Source organism: Mus caroli, chromosome 7, assembly GCF_900094665.2.
Source record: "Mus caroli chromosome 7, CAROLI_EIJ_v1.1, whole genome shotgun sequence".
Classification (NCBI taxonomy): Eukaryota; Metazoa; Chordata; class Mammalia; order Rodentia; family Muridae; genus Mus; species Mus caroli.
In genome coordinates, this window is record NC_034576.1 from 84,081,053 (window position 1) to 84,101,735 (window position 20,683).

Consider the following 20,683-nt stretch of genomic DNA (forward strand, 5'->3'; position numbering starts at 1 on the left):
CCAAGTCAGAAAAGACCACATGGCCCAACAATTGTCTTCCTTAGTATTGACCCATATTTGTCTGCACAAAATCTTGAAAATGAATGTAATCTTAGTTACTTTTACTGCTGCTGTGATAAGCCATAAGGATCAAGGCATTTAATTGGGGCTCACAGTTCCAGAGGGTTCATGTCCACCATGGCAGGGCAGAAGACAAACAGGTGCAGTGCTGACAGCTTACATCTGATTCACAAGCAAGAGGCAGAGAGAGCTAACTGGGAATGGTGTGGGCTTTTAAAGCCTCAAAGCCCACCCCCAGTGATACACTTCCTTCAACAAGACCACATCTCCTAATCCTTCCTGAAGAGTTCTACAAACTGGGACCAAGCATTCAAATATATGAGTCTATGAGGATCATTCTCATTGAACCACCACAGTTGTTTATAGTAGCTTTATTTGTAAGTGTGAAAGCTTAGAAGCAACCAGGATTTCCTTAAAACCAGGAAACAAACACATGCTACAAAGTAAAAGAAGACTCTATGAAAAGGCTACAATTCTGTATGATTGTAACATTCTGAAAAAAACACAAAGCTATTCAAAGGGTGAAGATGTCATGGTTTGGGGAAAAGTCAGGGAAACTGGGCATAGCACAAAGGTATCTTAAGCAGTGAAAATACTCTAAGCTCTGATACAGGTTGTTGTATAGTTATCAAAACCCACAGAGTGCAGAAAGAGTGGTCCTAGGGGGAGTGGTATGCTAGCATGAAAGTGACGTGCATGGAGCAGAGTCTCTGTGCCTCTCCCTCCCCTCTCTGAAGTCCAATGTGCTCTAATTTGTTTTTATTTAATTATGAGCCAGGCAGTGGTGGCACATGCCTTTAATCCCAGCACTTAGGAGGCAGAGGCAAGCAGATCTCTAAATTCAAGGCCAGCCTGGTCTACAGAGTGAGTTCCAGGACAGCCAGGACTACACAAAGAAACCCTGCCTCTAAAACAAACAAACAAACAAACAAAAATCTAATTACAACCTAAAGAGCAATGGAACAGACAACAACAACGCATTAAAATAAGAACATAAGTGAGGTTGTATTTGGAAGCAAGTTCGCAACTGAAAACAACAGGGTAATGTAACAGATGTCAGAAGAAAGGTAACCATCTTAAACTCTTACTAAGAAGTGTTGGCTGAGTGTGGAGGCATAGATCAGTAATCCTAGCACAGAAGAACCAGAAGGTTAAGGCCAGACTGAGTGAGATACACAGTGAAACCCTGTCTCAAATAAGTCAACCAACCAATCAACCAAGCAGACAAGCATAGTCCTTGTGAGATGACTTTGGTGGTTAAAGGTACATGCGGCCTGACAACAGGAACTTGGTCCCCAGGACTGCCATGGTGGAACAAGAGAACTGACTCCTGTAAATTGTCCTCTGACTTCCAGACACTTGAGCCCCCCCACCCAATAAATAAATAAATAAATAAATGTAATAAAAAACTTTAAATAGAAGTAAACAAAAAAGACATTAGAGAAACAACAAAAGAGGAAGCAAAACCATTACAAAAACTAAACATGTAATATGAGCTGGGTGTGGTGAAACACATCTTTGACCCCAGCACTCAGGAGACGGATGCAGGAAGATCTCTATGAGGTCCAGGCCAGTCTGATTTACACAGGGAATTCCAGGACAACCAGGGCTAAGAAAGAGGAAAAAACTCAAATGATCACATTCTTGGGATTCAGACCCAGGACAAGCGGCTAAGGTGCATAAGTAGACCTAGCCTCCAGGTTCTCCCAGCATCCCTCAGTTCCTACCTGTTGCAGGGTAGGTCTGGTATACCCTGCCCTCTGCCCTGAACTTTCTAGCCCAGGGGCTGGGCTGCCCCTCCCCCTGAAGCTATTCCCTATATATCTAGACAGTTTGGCCTCTCACTCTCTTTCTCTCTAGTTGCTCTTTCTCTCTTTCTCTTTCCTCTCCCCCCTGTCTCCCTCACCATTAGTGACTTCACCGATCCTCTCCTGTGTGGTCAGTGAACTCCCCCAAGAGCTGACCCCAATATACCTGCCTTTATACTTTAATTTGGTTTCATTTCATCAGTGGAGAATAATGTCACAAATGATAGCAGAAAATATTAACTCCCCAGCCACCTCTTTTGAGGCATCAACAGCATACATGTCACCTGGGGTCAGAGAGATGGTTCAATAAGTTAAGACACGTGCCACCTGCCATCTCACGGACCTGAGGGGTTCTGCTTTCTCACACTTTGTTACTGGTATATAACAAGCTTTAACAATTAACCTTTGAACCCATGAACCTACAAATAATTAACCTTTGCTAAACCTTTTAATAGTTTAACACTATAATCTTTTTAGAAAGAGAATCAAATGAAAATTATATTTTTATTTCTTTCCCAATGATTCTGCCCTTTTTGTATTGCTCTGGGTAGAAAACCTACCATCAGGTTGAATATTAGACGTGAAAATGGATATTCACATGTTACTGTTCCCTGCGACAATAGCTATTCAGTTTCATGTTTACAGTAGGCTTCTGCTAAAAGCTTTTCATTAAATTACTATCTATTCTCATTTCGCTAAATAGAAACTGGATTTTTAAATGTTAACCTTTCAGATAATTGTGTAGTATTAAACTCCTAAATTATTAACACAGTGAATTGCAGTGATAGGCTTTTAAACATTAAACACTTCTGGGGAAGCCTTTTATTTTTTAAGTCTATCTGGATAGACTACTAGGTAGGCTTAGTGGTCTGTCAAGAGCTTTGTCTTTTGGTGAATTTAACTCCGAGTTTTCTCTTGAGCTATCTTTGCTGGGTTTAGCTATTAAGACACTGGTGCTGGTAAACGATCTGAGCGCTTTAAAATACAATGTCCGTTGGGCTGGAGAGATGGCTCAGTGGTTAAGAGCACTGACTGCTCTTCCAGAGGTCCTGAGTTCAATTCCCAGCAACCACAAGGTGACTCACAAACATCTGTAATGGGCTCTGATGCCCTCTTCTGGTATGTCTGAAGACAGTTACCATGTACTCATATACAATAAACAAACAAACAAACAAACAAATAAACAAAATACAGCATCCATGACAGCAAATCAGGTAAATAAAGTATGTGCAACTTGATGCCCTGTACCAGGCAAAGGAGCCAGTGTGTGCCTGTGCCCAGTGCATGCCTGTGCCTAGTGTGTGCCTGTGCCCAGTGTGTGCCTGTGCCCAGTGTGTACCTATGCCCAGTGTGTACCTATGCCAGGGTGAGAAAAGCACAGGCCAAGCCTAGAAAGTGAGTGTAATGGTCTCACTCTGTAGTCCTGGCTCTCTGTCCGTCCTTCCTTCCTTCCTCCTCCTTCTCCTTTCTGCTTCTCACTGTATAGCTCTGGCTGGCTTGGAACTCTCCATGTAGACCAGTCTGGTGTTGAACTCAGAGATCTGCCTCTGCCTCCTGAAGGCTGATATTAAAGTAGTGTGCTACCATGCCCAGAAAAGTTACATCTTAAACGCGAGTAAGAGAAATGAAGTAGATTTGGCTCAAGCTGATAAACAAGGTAACATTTTGCTCCTGATTTTGTATATTAAATCCAAAAGCCTTGTATGTTTGGACTGCATGTAAGGTCCTTTCATTACACCTATGTTTACGGACCGATTCTTGGTTTCTTATTTTGTTCTTTTTGCTTCAAATTGTGACCTCAAACTTGCAGGATCCAAATGAACTCTGTTTGAACTCATTGTTCTAAACCTGCTTACTTTTAGTTTACTTTAGCATTTGTTTTGCACATTCCTGGAGAACTCTGGCAGCTTACTGGGGTAATGTCAGTAATTGCCGCCCCTGAAATCTTAAGTCTTTTCTACAGCCTCACAATGTGAACTTGGAACAAGCTGGGCTTTTTAATCCAACAGGATGGATGTTCTTGTAAAACACAGCAATAAGCAGAAATAAGGAGAACAAAGTTGGACAACAGAGTAGGGCCATGCTGCCTCAAGTCAAAGCACACACAGGATTTTTAGCGATCACCAGAAACTAAGTAAGGCAAAGATATCATATTCTAAATGACAGAGGAAGCCTACCTCTACCAAGGTGCAAATGTCAAATGTCTGTTGTTTTAGTCTCTCAACATTTGAGGTCTATCCCCAGGAAATTAATCCAAAAGTGATTTTACTTATCTTCCTAGACCCATGATCAAGGCTAGGAAGCTCTTGGTTCTTTCCTGGATGAATATGCACGGGCTTGCAACTAGGGGGAGTCAAGAGAGCGAGTGAGTAAAGGTTACTGAGGTGCAGTGCACGCTTTGCTCTCTATAAGCAGGGTGGCAAGAATGAAAAACACTGAGAAGCTTAACAGCCAGGGCTGGGTAGCACAAGACCGCAGAGGAGTGTCGCAGGGGCGGGACGGCGGACTTCAGTCCCCAGGATGCCGCCTGCCAGAGGAGCAGAGAATAGCATACTCAAAACAATGGGGCCGCTCTCCACACCCACCCAGGAGCCACAAGCCGGCCCGCGAGTCTCCCACTACCCAGTCGCCACGCAGCTAGACGCTAAGCAGCAGAGGACTCGCTCTGAGCATGCGCACTGGAAACAGCCAAGCCCTGCCGCGCCCCGCGGTGCCTGACGTGGAACTTCCTCCCTGCGGCCAAGAAGCCGGAAGTGGACTCATTTTCCACCGGAAGGAAGGAGAAATTATGAGCGAGAGCCTGACACCTGATGCTGGCGGCTTTTGTCTCGCCAAGTTGACCCATTATTTGGCCACCTTGTGCGGCGTGTGACTATGGTGTCCGGGTAAGTGGCTGACGTGGCAGGCGTCCCGGGAATGGGAGAAGAGATGGGTAAGCTGCCCAGCTATCGATCTTCCTTCTCTGTGTTTGTTTTTTCTCCATCTTTTTCAAAGAGGGTTGCTAGCCCACGGAATGGTGGGTAGATATGGAAGGAGAAATACGCGGTCACACAGACTGAAGTTAAATTAAGCACACACACATACATAGTACGTACATACATGCACACATACAAACACATATTCACATGCACAGAGCTGTTGAATATTGGCTCTGTAAATCCAGGCATTCCGAATCGATGACTCTTGCCTAAGGAATCACCTGTTGCAGTAATTTTAGCGCGCGTGAGCACATGCACACGCAGTGGGTGATTTTTAAGTTTCTTGAATGTGTCAGCAAAGTCGTTTACTGTTAGAAAAGGGCAGCAAGGAGGCGGTGGAAAGTTGCATGGTTTGTTGAGGACAGATTCTAAAATCCCATAGAATTCTTGTACAAAGGAGTCTATGCAAATTGTTTTTAAATTGCCTTCTGATGGTGTGCATGGATGGGTAGGAGGTTGGAAAATTGAAGGAGTGAAGACAGCAGTGAGGTGCATTTAGATACTAGCTTGATGGCTTAGTAGTTAAGGGCATTTGTGGCACTTCCAGAGGCTCTGAATTTGATTCCCAGCACCTATATCAAATCACCTGTACCTCAGGACCCAAGGAGTCCAACACACTATTCTGGGCTCCTTGGGCACCACACACATACGTCATTCACTCACAAAGACACGAATATATATATATATATATATATATATACTTTATATATATACATATATATATAAACTTTATATATATATACATATATATATATAAAGTCTAGATAAGGTGTGAGTCCACCAAAGGAAAGTCATTAGTCATCTACATGTTTGACCCTGTAGATCAGTAGGTCGCAACCCCTTTGGGATCAAATGACCCTTTCACCTAAGGGGTCACCTAAGACCACTGGAAACACAGACATTACATTACAATTCAAAACAGTACCAAAATTACAGTTATGAAGTAGCAACAAAAGTAATTGTATGTTGGGGTCACCACAACGTGAGGGTATTAAAAAGTCACAGCATTGGGAAGGTTGAGAAGTGCTGCTCTAGATGGAGATGCGTTTGTCGTGTCTGCCGTTCCCAGTGTACTGTGTAGTAACAGAATGCAAGCATGGGAATCTTCCTTACCTATTGCCTGTTATTGCATAGAAAACCCTGGGGATCTTAAGCAAGATCTGAGCTCCCCCTAGAAAGCTTGTAGCTGAATACTTATTTGTTTGTGCGTTCACTATGGCTTTGTGGTGGTAACCTGTAGAACTTTACCCTAGCCTCTTTATGGGAAATTCACTATAAAGAATTTGTAAGTTGCCTACAAGTCGAGGAGAGATGCTGTAAAGTTCACTGTAGTCAGTCTCTGTCTGTCTGTCTGTCTGTAGGTAATATGACATCTGGTGCTTGTGTAGCTTTAGGTTTGCCCTGCATTAATGCTGTGAGCTCAAGTGGACCCTGAGTTATTGCTATTATCTTTCTTATACTACAGTGGAAACATGTAGCAGAGTGGAAACCTGTCAAGGAAGGGAGCCTAAGAGGTCCAAAAAGGTAACTGTATATTAGCAAACACAGAAACATTATCAGCATCATGTACAAAAGACCTTAATAATAAGGAACCATTCGGTTAGGTGTTCACTGTGGGGGACCCCTAAGTACTACCTGTAAACAAATTTCAAAATCTTTGCTCTCAAGATACCCTTAAAATTATTGAGAGCTCAAAAGAACATTTATAGGCTATTAATATTTGAGCTATTAGAAAATGAAAGCTAGCCAAGTGATGGCTACCCCTGCCTTTAATCCCAGCATTTGGGAGACAGAGGCAGGTGGATCTCTGTGAGTTCAAGGCTACCTGGGTCTACAGAGCAAGTTCCAGGACAGCCAAGGTTACACAGAGAAACCCTCTCCCCCCACCCCCCCATACACACACACACACACACACACAAGAAAAGAAAATGAGGTCTGATACATGTTTTAAGGATTAGAATAAAGGGGCACACACCCCAGTCGTTTTGACAGTGGTCAATGTCTCCACATATTTTGTCTATTCTAAACTCTGCTGTTTGTCACTGAAGAGGGGGAAGGACAAATACTCTCTTGTTTTGATGGAAAATGTTTTGACCTTACTTAACATCGGAAGGCTTTCAGAGGCTCACATAGGAAGCATATTGTAAGCATAAGTGATTTCCTTCCAAGCCTGACAATACAGAGCTGAGGTCCAGTGTTCCTGAAGTTATATCAGGAGGATGGCAGTTCAAGAACTGTCTGGGGCTGGAGAGATGGCTCAGCAGTTAAGAACACTGACTGTTCTTCCAGAGGACCTGAGTTCAATTCCCAGCAACCACATGGTGGCTCACAACCATCTGGAATGGGATCTGACGCCCTCTTCCGGTGTGTCTGAAGACAGCAACAGTGTACTCATATACATAAAATAAACAAATAGATCTTTAAAAGAAAGAAAAAGAAAAAGAACTGTCTGGATAACTGAGAGAGACCTTGTCTCCAAATAAAGGGTACAAAGGCTGGGAATACAGGTCAGTGCTGGAGTGTTCAGTTAGCATGCACCAGGCTCTGGCTTTAAGTGGCTTTGTCCAAATGTTATAAAAATAACTTTTTGTTTTATAAGCAAGTGTCACTGTTGAAATTGTGACATGAGCAGCAGTGTCACCTGTAAATGCAATAATACAATATGCACACACATCACACCTCTAGACGCTGTATAATTGTGGACACAAGAATACAAATGGGCTTACATTTTGTGTTTCCTTTAGAAATCCTGTTGCCTGCTACTCCTGGAATTGATTCCAGGGCCTCAAACATGCTAGATAAGTGTACTACCAGTGAGCTGTAGCCCAGCCTTCATGGCTTTTGTTGTCTTAAGTAACTGGCTCAGACCTACTTCTCCAGACTTACCATTCATTGATTGGAACATGGAGCAACATGGAGCAGTAGTTCCCATATCTTCTCATTCTCTTGGTCTGTCTCACCTCCTGCCAGGAACCTGCAGGCTATTGCTGTTCTGCATCTACTTCCTTTTTCTGTTTAGAATGCCCACGAGTTTTGAGTTAATGGGTAAGTATATAAAAACATGCCGGGCGTGGTGGCGTACGCCTTTAATCCCAGCACTCGGGAGGCAGAGGCAGGCGGATCTCTGAGTTCGAGGCCAGCCTGGTCTACAGAGTGAGTTCCAGGACAGCCAGGGCTACGCAGAGAAACCCTGTCTCAAAAAACCAAAAAAAAAAAATCATGGGTTCTCCCCTCCTCCCCATCTTTGATCAAACTCAGGGCTTTGTCCACACCAGGTACCGGCCATACCAGAGCTACATCCAATATGAGAAAATTTAAACATCATTTACCTATGAGCGTAACAACTCTAGTCAGTAATAGGCATGTGTTTTTATTTTTGTTTTGGGTTTTTTTGTTTTGGTTTGGTTTGGTTTTTTTTTGGTTTTTCGATTAAAGGCGTGCGCCACCACGCCCTGCCCATGATCTCTTATGTAGAAATTTTGTCATTTAAGGAATTCCACTATGAAAATATTGACCATCTATTGCCTTGTTAGAAAAGGATGAGATTTCAGTCATGAAGAGGGCTTCTGCTTGGGTTCTGCCCTCAGGGAGTATTTAAATTTGGTCATTTATCTTGAAGAACGGTTACTGAAGACTGAGTTACTTTAATTGTTGTTTTCTGTCACTTAGTGAGAGAGTCCAGAAAATGATTTTTAGAGGTACTTCACATTTAAGAAGTAATCCAGAAAATAGCTATGGTTTACAAGTTTGTTATTACCTTTACAGGGTTGTAATTTCCTCTACAAAAAAAAAGAAAAAAAAGAAACCCAACTTAGTTTATAAATAAGAGGGGAGGGGTGAGAGGGTTGTGGTGTTTTTCTGCAAACACCATGGCCAGCGGTGTCATGTCAAACTCTGTGAGTCTGACCTGGAGGTTTATTTTAGGTATATTTTATATAGTACAGTTTAGAAAATGTTTCCTTGTGTATCATAACTCCATGTGCCCGGTAGGGCATAGTTACCTTGAAACTCTTCTCAAAGTATGTGTCACTTCTTCATGGTAGGCATAGAATCCATCATGGAGTCTGTATAGACCACATGCATTGTCTTCAGGGTCTTGGAGAAGATCTCCAGGATCCGTATGTGGTCTCAGTCATACAGATAGTGCAAAGGTCGCTACACTATTAACCGTCTCCAGTTCTGTTTTTAAGGGATGGAGACGGGTGTGGCCTGGCCCTACAAATAGCACAGAGGTCACCAGGCTTTTAACAACATCCAATCTCAGCCTTCTGGGCAGAGAATAGGTTATACATCTTTTCCTCTGAAGAGACAGCCCAGCATGTTTAACTATATGTGAGCACCAGGACTTTGTGCCCTCTACAGTAAACTAAAAATAGCCAATATTGTTACATTGTGCCTTGAGATAGTTTGAATAGGTATAAGTGTTTGAAAGCTTACCTATAGGGAGTGGCACTTTTTGGAGGTGTGGCCTTGTTAGAGTTGGTATGGCCTTGTTGGATGAAGTGTGTCACTGTGGGGGCAGGCTATGATGTCTCCTATGCTCAAGTTACACCCAGTGTGACATACAGTCTCCTTCTGCTGCCTGTGGATCAAGATGTAGAATTTTCTGAATCTGCCTGCACACTGCCATGCTTCCGGCCTTGATGATAATGAACTAAACCTCTGAAACTGTAAGCCAGCCCCAAGTAAATGTTGTCCTTAGTCATAGTGTCTTTCACAGCAATAAAAACCAAACTAAGACATGCTTAAAATGTCAGGTAGGGTCGGGCATGGTGGCGCACGCCTTTAATCGCAGCACTTGGGAGGCAGAGGCAGGCGGATTTCTGAGTTCGAGGATAGCCAGGGCTACAGAGTGAGTTCCAGGACAGCTAGAGCTACACAGAGAAACCCTGTCTCGAAAAACAAAACAAAACAAAACAAAACAAAACAAACAAACAAAAAAAATGTCAGGTAGGTGGTTAAACTTAGTGGGTTAGAGGGATATTTACACATTCTAGTCTGGACCAAGAATTATGAACCAAATTTATGATTCAGAGCTTGTAAAATAGCATATGATAGATCTTTGGGTTATCTTAGTCAGTGCTACAGCAAGGATTAAATGTGAGTGTCAGAGCTCTCTCGTGCTAATGGGGGAGCACGCGACATCCAGCACCACCCTTGGTCCTTCCACACTCATTCTCTGCACAGATCAGAAGTTACTACAGATCCTGAGGGACTGTGTCAGACACCTAGGTGTTAGGACAGAAGACGACTTAGCCTCATCCCACAGCCCCAAGAGCATACATTGGACAGCTGCTTTGATTTCTAATGGAAAAGCTTTCCTTTGATTTGTGGGATAAGTTGATGTCTCATTTCTCTCTTCAGGTATATATATGTATTACCTGAAAGCTGAGGGCAGTTGTTGCCTTGGATCATGCAGAGAGTATGCAGCCACACCCATGCCTTAGATGTGTGTAATTCAAGTGGAGAAGACACAAGCCAGTGGTCACAATATCAACACTTGAGTGTTCTGTAAACGGTGAGTGTGAGAGGTGGGAGTCAGCCAGTGCGTCTCAGAGGTGATTTAGAGCCATACAGCCATCAGACGGACAGGAGGAGCTACGCTGTAGGTGTTAGGGATCTCCTAGTTGATGCCTTATACAGTGTATGTGGTAATAAGACAGTACGGAGTGGAGTCTTACACTTTTCCCAGCGTGCCGGCCTTGCTTTTAACTTGCTTTTACTTCCTGTTTCGCTCTTGCTGCTTCTCTCCCCTTAGATTGTTTGCCATGTGCAAGGAAATGGCAGAGGCAAAATGCCGGCAGCTTATGGAAAAATAATTTATAAAAAAAATGATGGATTAGTTCTGCCAAATTTGAGTAAGTGAGAACACGAAAAACCATATTCTGTTAGAGCCTGAGAAAAGGAAGGAAAGTCAAACGGTGAGTCTAACCTCATTTATTCCAGGATTGGTGTCAGCAGAAAACCAACAGTGATGTGGTGGCACACAGTGAACTGACCAGACCCAGGCAGCAGCAGCTCTTTTGGTGGCACGTCATGGGTACTCTCCTTGCTAATGGCAGATACCGACAGGCAAACTGTTACCTTGCGTTTAGCTCTGTTAGCCATTGACAGTAAGGTAAGCATGTCTTCAGCGTTCATAACTCTTAAAGATCTTGTCTGTAACACAAGACCGGGGTCTCATTTTGTTGTCCTGACTTAGACTTGGCAGTTCTCCTGCTTCAGCCTGCTAAGTGCCAAGATTACAGGGTTGAGCCAGCATGCCTAACTTCTAGTTTAGTTTCTTCAGATAGGGTCTCATGCAGCACAGGCTGGCTTCAGACTTGCTATGGAGCATAGGATTACCTTGAACCCTTGATCTTCCTGCCTCTACCTTCTAAGTTCTGGGATTCCAGGCATACTCAGTTAAAACAATAAAGTTTCAAGTGGTGGGTTTAGTCGTATTCTTCTGGAGACTAAGACAATAGAGTCCTTGAAGTCAAGCTGACTCTGCCTTTAGCCTCCTACAGGAAAAGGTAGATAGAACAGGTCTTGTTTGCAAAATAAATTCAAGACCTACTTATCTACCAACAGCCATTGCCTACGTCCCACAGTCTTCCTACAAGAAGTGGGTGGAGTGAACTCCTAGATGAGGAAGGCTGGGAAAGCCAGAGTGGACACAGTCTCTACCAGTGATAGGAAGGTGCTTGGAGGTCAGACGGGCGGGTTAGAAAGTTGAGAACTTGTTTCCTATAATGCAGGTTTGAGGAATCCAAAAAGTGTATTGTCACTTACACAATTCTGCATCACAATGAATTGTAGGTGGGTCATGTAGGGCAGTAGTTGTTCCAGATGTGAGGGTGAGACACTGAGACTCCCAGCTGCCCATAAACTGGTTCTGTTCGTACTAAAGGGCAAGTACACGCTTCAGAAATATTTTATTTCATGTGCACAAGTGATTACCATCATTTGAAAAGGCAGGGAGCTGATTGTGTGTGTGTGATGAAGAGTGAAGAGGGGGCTTACGTGCCGTGGCACACATGAAGTTCAAAGACAACTCTCCTTCCATGGTGTCCGGTTTGGGGATTGAACTCAGGTCCTCAGGTTTGGTAACAAGTACCCTTACCAGCCCCAGGAGCCAACCATTAAATATACCAATTTTTTGCCATTTATAGTGGCTCATGCATGTAATCCCAGCATTTGAGAAGCTGAAGCAGGAGGCTTGCCACAAGTGTAAGGTCATCTTGGGCTATCTGGTGAGACACTGTCTCAAAAAACCCAAACCAAATAGCCACCACCAACATTAAAATCCAAAACAAAAAAAGTAATTCTGTGAATGAAAGCTATTTAGTTTACCAGAAGCCAATGCTGTCTTATAGCCCATGTTCCTAACTACTTGTTCCTTCTCTCTGCTACTTGTGATGTTCTGGATAGTGTGGCTCTTAAATGCTTACAGTTTCCACCCACGTCCTGTGAAGGCTTTACAGACTCTCCCCTTTGCTAGGGTGTGGAGCCAACACCCGTGCGCTCACTCAGTCGAGAGTTAACGCAGAGGGGCAGGTAAAGTGGGAGAAGAGCGGATGTTGATAGAGTTTGGTTTATCTGCTTAGTATCAGGGTCGTGTGACAGTGGCCTCAGTGTTAAAGATACTTCTCTATGTTGAGCGTGGAGTTCAAGGCTAGCCTGGCCGAGTTATTGGCCCCCCCAGGGCTACATAGTGAGCCCCTATCTCAAACAAACAAACAAATACTCACATATTAAAAGAAAATGTTTTTAAATGTTTTTCTGTTTTGTGTTTTAACAGATTTATCAGAGGTTGCAGCCACACATGGCCATGAGGTAAACCCTGCCCCTGGCTGAACTTGAGTTTCATCAGCTTCTACGTGGGATTGGAAGGACTTGGAATATATCACAAACCCAGCAGGGTTCCCCCCTCTTTTTTTTTTTTTTTTTTTTTAAGATTGATTTTTCTTCCTAAAGATAACATGCTTAAACAAAGTTCTTTATGGTTAGTAACTGTGATGCTTGAAGTTGGTTATCCCTTACTCCAGTAAATTTTAAATGTCAAAGATATCTTGTTAAATAAAAAAAAAGTATCAAAATTTTTTGGGTATTATGTTTTAGTCATGTTCCCTGTTTGTGTTATGTGCAAAGCAGTCCAGGAATCCCAGTAGATCCCATGCCTGTGATCCACGTTTCCCACTTGGTGGTTTCTATTTCAGTAGTAGAGAATGTCTTTCACTAAATACACATGCATATTTCATTAACAGCTTCAGCCAGCTTGTGTTTACATCTGCAGTGCCTTATGTCAGGGTAAGAAGAAGTCCAGTGTGTGTGTGCGTGTGTGTGTGTGTGTGTGTGAAAGAGACAGAGAGAGACACACACAGAGAGAGACAGACAGAGAGGCAGGCAGACAGACAGACAGACAAGCTCTATGGGCAAGTGATAAATCAGGAATCTGAGCTGCTGCTTGCACTAGTAGCGTCCAGAAGGAGGGGAGAGTTGTTACCGCATCAGAATTAGGGTGGGCTAGAACACAAAGTTCTAAAGAGAAGAGGGTCTCCCTGGGCACGCCTGTGTTGGCAGCATCAGGGGACTTGGTACTCAACAGTGTCCTGGTCTTTTCAAGTGAAGTTCTTACTCTGCAGCTGGAGTGCTAAGCTTTGACAGGGACTTGAGTTGGGGATTGGAAATGTGAACAGGGGAGCCAGCAATGGAGCTGGTGGAGCCAGGCACCATGGTCCTTAGCTGAAGACAGTGAGGCAGGGCACCCAAGAGCTGCTGGCTACAGTGCCTTCCCTTCCCTAGGGCCCAGCATTGACTGCGGTGAGCTGATGATTGCCCTGAAACATAAATACACCGTATGCCACTCATTACTCGGCACTTAGGTTTGGATGAAGCATCACATCCTTATGAGACAAATACCGTCTCTCCTTTGTTTGATGGGGAGCACGGGTCTGTAGGTTTTAGGCAAGTAGATACAAAAAGCAGTCGGACCCAGTCCTTGGCTTCAAATCCACTGCTTTTTCACTTCATGACGGTTCCTTGATGAATCCTAGCTAATGCTCTTTCTCTCATCTCCACCTATCCCGAGCCCCTTCCTCGGGTCTCCATTCACCCCAATCACGAGTAGATTGTGTGTGTGGGCATGGCAGTAGCCCTCCAGTGAGCCATGGGTAGCTTCTGTTCTTCACCTGCCTCCCTTAAGAGTTTTCTCCTCCTCCCTGCCATCTTTCCCACCAAGAGCAGCAGGAAGCCAAAGAGCAGTGGCGCGAGCATGAAGAAGGTGCTTGTTTAGGCGCCATGTATTGGTGTGCACCTGTCGGCATGTTAGCCCCCAAAGTCAAATTATAAACAAGGCACACAGTCTCTGCCTGTAGGCATCTTGGAGGTAATTTCAGAGTCAGAGTGGAGTTAGAACCACCATGAAGCAGAAGACAGCTGTTTCAACAGTGCATTTTGCCGTGCTTTTGTTAGGAAACACTGGGCTAGGTAGATGGTTGTCTTTGTCACTCTTCTATTGCTGTCACAACACTAACACTGTTTTCAAGTCCAAAGTTTCTTCTGCGATACATGGCAATCTCTTAACTGTATCACCCGTAAGATCAAAATAAAAAAAGAGATCACATCCTTCCAACATACAGTGGCACAGAATAGATGTTACCATTCCATCAGGAAGGAAAAGGAGAATAGTGAGGAAATACTGGACCAAAGCAAGACCTAAACCTAACAAGGCTGACTCCAGTCCTGCATCTCCATGTCTAATGTCCAAGTGTTCTTCAGATCCACAACTCCTTTCAGCTTTGATGACTGCAGCACTCTCTCTCTCTCTCTCTCTCTCATGTTACATACCCTCTTAGCAGCTGTCCTTGGCAGGTGTCCCATGTGTCTGGCATCTCCAACACCATGAGGTTTCCAAGGCAATCAGGTGTCACCTTTACAATTTCATATCCTTTTTGGGCCTCCACACAGGGACACTGCTGACACATCTGGCCTAAGTGGCTGTCTTTAACTGTGAAGGAAGATTCCACAACCTCCTGTCTTACATTCTTAACTCTAAAGCCAGAAAGAACCGCATGGCTGAAGCTGCTAAGTTCTGCTTGCTGGGGCTGGAACTTGACCCCCTCTCTCAGTTACAGTCTGCACCAGCTTCCTGTTGATGGCTTCCTTTACTGCTCAAGCTTTCCTTTGATTCCTTTCTCAGGTTGGAAGCTTAGGTGGGTGTGGTGTTGCCCTGAGGTCACCATTCCTTTATTCCAGTTAGCACCTGGCTTTTCTTTAACCTAGTCTCCTTGAGCCCAGCTTGGCTCTAACAAATCATTTCCTGGTCTTCCTTTTCTACTCAAACTTTACATTTTGTACTGTTCCTGTTCCCCTTACTCCTTTTCACTATAGATATGAATAAGAGCAGTCACTCATAGCCTTATTGCAGGGTCAATACCAGGCTGTCTTGAAATCTCCTTGGTTAAAAGCTGTTAATCCAAAACTCTTCAATTTGGCCTCAGGCAAATTTTTAGGGCAAGGGCAAAAAGCAGCCATATTCTTTGATAAAATATCACAAGAATGGTCCAATGGCCACTTACTAATATTCATCCCCTCTTAAACTTCTTGATCCCCTGAATCCCACAGTTCAAATCATCTCAGCAGTGTCTTCTGTTCTCCCATTAGTCACACTTAAAGTACTTAGCCACTTTTCTAGTCCAAAGTCCCAAAGCCTTTCATATTCTTCCAACAAGCAGCACAGTCGAGCCTGTTACAGCAATACCCCAGTCCTTGATAACAACCAACTTGTGTATTAGTTATTGTTTTGTTGCTGTGAAGAGACACCATGACCAAGATAATGCTTATAAAAGAAAACATATAATTGGGTGCTGGCTGGCTTATAGTTTGAGAGGTTAAGCCCTTTATTATGGCAGGAAGCATGGCAGTACTCACTGCATGGGATCGTAGTGGAGAGGTTTATTCTGATCCACAAAGCCACTTCTCCTAATAAGCCTAATCCTTTTCAAGCAGTGCCACTCCTAGCCCCTCCTCCACCCATGACTAAGCATGCCCTACGGGAACCATTCTTATTCAGTTACCACAATGGCCTTGAGATGGGCACCTGGCTTCCTTCTTTTTCTGTAATTTCTTGCCTTTCCTAGTCTGATCTTGGTAAACAGTGAAATGTCACAAATGTACAGGGGCTGCTGATGCCATCATGACTTCCCTGACCCTCTCCCTAGGTCTATAAGTTTAGGAGACTTAAAATACTTTACATATCACAAACTGCAATTTGACACTCCAAGAATTCGACCACACAAGAGCCCTCATTTAACAGCCTGATAAGGGCTCCCCCTAGCTTCAGCAGGGTACAGCACACAGGTGAAATGGGTTCCAGTACACCATCAACTGACACTACTGTGAGCTTTAGCTTCGGCTAGCAGTAGGAACCTTGAATACCAAGTTCAGCCAGCAAGGGGAGGGTGGCTGAGGGACAGGAAGGAAGAAAGAGTGGAAATACCAGAAGGGCCTAAAAGAAAGTGACATGCTTTGGCATTGAAATGCCATTGTAGATCTTTAGGCATCCAGACTTTTCCAGGGAAAAGCAGGGATGCACAAGCTGGTGGAGCTGACAGCTAAATGTGTACAGGTGCTGAGCAATGTCCACATTGAAAAAGGACAGCTTGGAGTTCTCGTAGTCCAGCAGCACGCCAATCTTCCTCGGAGCAACTGTGATCCTGATGTCTGGAGTCGTCCTGTTGTGCAGAAACTCATACTGGTGCCTGAAAATTCAATGTTGATACAACAAAGGATAGAAACGATAGGCGAGCTGCTTGCAGAGTGCTTTATACTGACTGTCAGTGACTACCAAGCAACATGACACTTTCTAACTCCTTCTTTCTAATATGTGTCCTAAAACACAGTTTCCGGCTTTCCTTGTGAGTGAACTCTGCACCTTAAAAGCTTTTATACAGAACCATAAACTTCCACTGCGTCCGAGTTTGCACTGAAAGGAAACATCTGGAGCCGGTCGGTGTGTGACTCATCTGGAGTAAAGACATCTGAAATGAGGAAGCCTTGCGGGCCTTCTCTACAAACTGAACCAGGACTCCATGGCTCCAGTTCTTCCTGAGCAGGGGTGGCAGTGGCCTGGCTGTCACAGGTGGGTGCTGGGCATGACCTGCACCCCTTTTGCTGTGTATCCCGTGTGCTTTGAAAAGTGGCCAAAAATCAAAGCTAGCCACTGGTCATGCAGACATCTGAAGACCCACTTGTTCGGTATATTGATTCAGACTCCCTAGATCAGCACTTCAGTGTCAAGTAGCTGGTCTCTATCTCAGCTCCCCTGCTCACTCCTTTAATGTGAGCAGCTACCAGAAAATAAATGAGTTCCTTCTTCTCTCTACCAACAGACTCAAGACCATGAACCCAAAATACGGGTAGGGCCGGTCCTCATCCTCACATGGCTTCCTTCTTTCTTCTTCCCTCCAGACATGATTGCTAGAAACTTCTGTCAGCTCGAGCCTTGCTTTCCTCCATTATTCTGGCAGCCAAAATTTACCTCATCTTGCTGCCAACTCCCCTGTTACACACTGACTCCTATGCTTCCTTTAGTTTCCTGGTTTGACGCTGACCCTTGTTCTTTCTAAACAAAAGAGGCCTTTGACCTCTATTCTTGGTTCAGATTAAGTACCTGGCTTCACTGAGAGCGGCTCTTGCATTCTAAAATGGTTCTCATGGTTAGCAGAGCCCAGTCTAATCTGCTCCCTATCTGGGGAAAAGCTACTGTTCTCTTAATGTTCGGACATGATCTTGTCTTTTTTTAAGTTTTTCAAGACAGGATTTCTCTGTGTAGCCCTGGCTGTCCTAAAACTAACTCACTCTGTAGATCAGGCTGGCCTCAAACTCAGAAATCCACCTGCCACTGCCTCCCAATGCTGGGATTGAAGGCGTGCACCACCACTGCTGGCCAGAGGCTACTTCTTGTAAGAGGTAGGGGCCTCGAGGGATATGCCTGCCAGCGTGTTTTGTTTTGAAAGTTTTCAAGTAAAGGAAGGTGGTTGCCATGGCCTTGTAAATCTAAGCATTTTGGGCATTGGCCAGGACTCTGGGATTTTTTTATCCTCCATGCATCTAGTCTATGTAGTGCTCTGTGGCAGAAGCTGGGGTCATGGGACCCCTTGGCCACACTGACTGAAGATGGAATGGCTTCCACAGCAGCTCTGAGGATGGAATACAGGAGCTTAAGACCTGTACTGCTGGAGCCAAACTGCCTGGGTTGGAAGCCAAGCTCTGACTGTCCACAAGTGGGTGGATGATCCAGCTACTGTGAGGGCGGCCTTTGTCCTGAAAACGTACAGGACCGTATGGGCCAGGCCTGGTGGGACATGCCTTTAATCCCAAAGCTTGGCAGAAGAAGCAGATGAATCTCTGTGAGTCTTGAGGCCAGCCCGGTCTACATAATGCATTCCAGGCTAGCCAGGGCTACACAGTTAAGCCCCTGACTCAAGGGGGACGCTGTTGGTACCTGAAGAGCACATGGCGAGCTTTAGATGTTTTTTTCTCTTTCAGGTGAAGTTGGTGGCAACAACTCTTGACATACCTGAGGTTTTTCTAAACAAATGTGTGTGTGTGTTGATTACTGTCAGGAAAACCTCTCTTTCATCTTTCGAATCCTTGCTGTGGGTGTCCAGGAGGCTAGAGGTGACTTTACCTTTTGGAAACAAATGTGTGCCTCATGCACCAGGACAAGGAGTTTGCGCCCAGGTCTTCCTGTTTAGGGACATCTTCACAGACCACACCCACAGTGTAGTCCATATGCTCAGCCACCTCCACTTCCCAGTAATGGCGCCCTCGGACTGGAATTAGATTCCCCATGACAGCAACACACCTGGGTTTAGAAAGGGTAGAAGCACAGGCTGGGCTGGGCTGGGCTGGGCTGGGCTGGGCTGGGCTGGGGTGTTAGAGTTCTTGTATAGCATGCATAAGACTCTGGGTTCTATCAAAAGGTGGGGACATATTTCACGGTGGTGCCCCAAGCATAGCTGATGCTGAAGACTGGAAGATTACATTGCCTGGTATGAAACATGGAATGAAGTAACAGTAAAGCCTACAGAACAGGTTCTTGTTGTGTCTTTAAAGTGGCTAAGGCATTTCTGGTACTGAAGGTAGATACACTGTAAGATGGGAGGGACTGAGTGCCTAAGCACCACAGTCAAGGCACCATATGCTTGAAGTTCGTCACTGGCCAGAAGGATCTCTGAGGTACCATTTATGCTAGGGGTGACAAGACTCCAGAGATTGGGCTGGTGCAAAAAAATGTTTGCTGGACAAGCCTGGCAACCTGAGTCACACCCCCAGATCCCACGGGAAGTGTTAGGAGGGAGTCCCCCACCCCCACCCCACCACCGACATGCCACAGCACGTGTGTCTGTACACACATGCACAGCACACATAGTAATAGTGAGAATGATAGGAAACATTTTGGGGGAAAAAATCCAGAGGGTGACTCAAAAGCATGATAGCACATTCCTTCCCTGTCATCAACACCAACCCCGAGCCCTCCTCTGGGAACCACTGCTGGTGGCTCAGGTATTTCCATAGAGGAAGGTTTCTCTTGCAAGTTGGATCACACCAGAACCTCCAAAATGAACATCCAGTTCATGATTCCTGTGCTAGCTAGGAGGAACCCACTGCTGGGGTGGTGGCCACTTCCACATAAATGTAGGTAAACAACAAGTGGGGCCTCACTTTCACATAGGAAACTTCCACATGAAGGCCAAACTGAAGCCTGCCTGAGAGCTTAGAGACTGATGATGCAGACAGTGACAGCCAATTGGGAAATGCCACTTGGAGTACATGCTTGCTTGGGACCAATGGGATGCGGGCGGAGGGTATAAAGGCATCCTTTCCTCTCCAAGTTGCTCTTGGTCGTGGTGACCGCAATGGAAAGCACACTAGGTGAGGCTCCAAGGATGCCTGTGTTCCTCTGCCTCCTCTTTTGTAGGCATGTCTGACGAGTACCTGCTTGAAGAGTCCATGGGGAGGGCAGGGACAATACCTCCCCCTCCACCCTTGCACACAGCACAGCCATTTCAGATCCACTAGAACTGGAGATTAAAATGGGGCTAACTCAGCTGGACCTCCTCCCAAAGCCAAGACAATGGCTCTTAAATTCTCCCGTGTCTTAAGAAGCAGAATGCAAAAAATAAAGACGATCAAAAAGCATTTTGCATAGTCAGGTGTGCTGACGAGCTACCCATCATCCCCGGGCTTGGGAAACAGAGGCACGAAGATGAGACATTCCGGCTCATCCATAGCTACATGAGATTCTTAAACCAAAAACCCACTTATGCTAGACTCGCTTGAGAGCACCTGCACCTCCTTAAATACATACAACTGTTCTGTTCTTAATCCTCCACCTGCCTCTCCACCCTCGCTTAATCTACAGGAAAAGCATTAACCTAACACTGACTTAATCTGAAATCATCTGTGATTGATTACAGGACTTCACCTAAGTAAAGGCCTTCGTGGGCTGGGATAGCTGGCAGCGTAGGGCTGTGTCTCCAGCTGCCGCCCACGACAGGAAAGCCACTTTCTTCATCAGCAGATCCTCTGAACTCTTAGCTTTCCCCTGACTCCTGGGAAGTAGAGAGGCTATGTTTACTGTTTTAAGCTTAGAAATTGATTCAGCCTTGGGAGTTAATCTGTCCCTTTCCTTTTGTTGCTTTTGCTTTTCTCTCTATTATATAGTAGCCCTTATTTTAAGCCTCTTGAAAAGAGACGAATAGGGGCTGGTGAGATGGCTCAGTGGGTAAGAGCACCCGACTGCTCTTCCAAAGGTCCAGAGTTCAAATCCCAGCAACCACATGGTGG

The 20,683-nt window shown here is 44.9% G+C and overlaps 1 protein-coding gene, 1 long non-coding RNA gene and 1 other non-coding gene across 3 annotated transcripts in view; 2 read left to right on the forward strand and 1 right to left on the reverse strand.

The window, feature by feature from the left end:
• The first annotated feature begins 4,608 nt into the window (after positions 1-4,608).
• LOC110298792 lies at positions 4,609-13,053 on the forward strand. Its single transcript, XR_002378410.2, has 4 exons — positions 4,609-4,753; positions 10,211-10,364; positions 10,793-10,964; positions 12,630-13,053. It is a non-coding gene; the product is annotated as an uncharacterized LOC110298792 (long non-coding RNA).
• On the forward strand, positions 11,295-11,421 carry LOC115031631. Its single transcript, XR_003837301.1, has one exon.
• The window catches only part of Fsd2 (fibronectin type III and SPRY domain containing 2), a 36,202-nt gene continuing 28,425 nt past the window's right edge, over positions 12,907-20,683 (reverse strand). Inside the window, exons 12-13 of the mRNA XM_021168942.2 lie at positions 18,522-18,698; positions 12,907-16,590 (exon numbers count right to left, since the gene is read on the reverse strand). Coding sequence (XP_021024601.1) covers positions 16,338-16,590; positions 18,522-18,698 — 430 coding nt within the window. The 3' untranslated portion in view covers positions 12,907-16,337. The remainder of the gene's footprint in view (positions 16,591-18,521; positions 18,699-20,683) is intronic.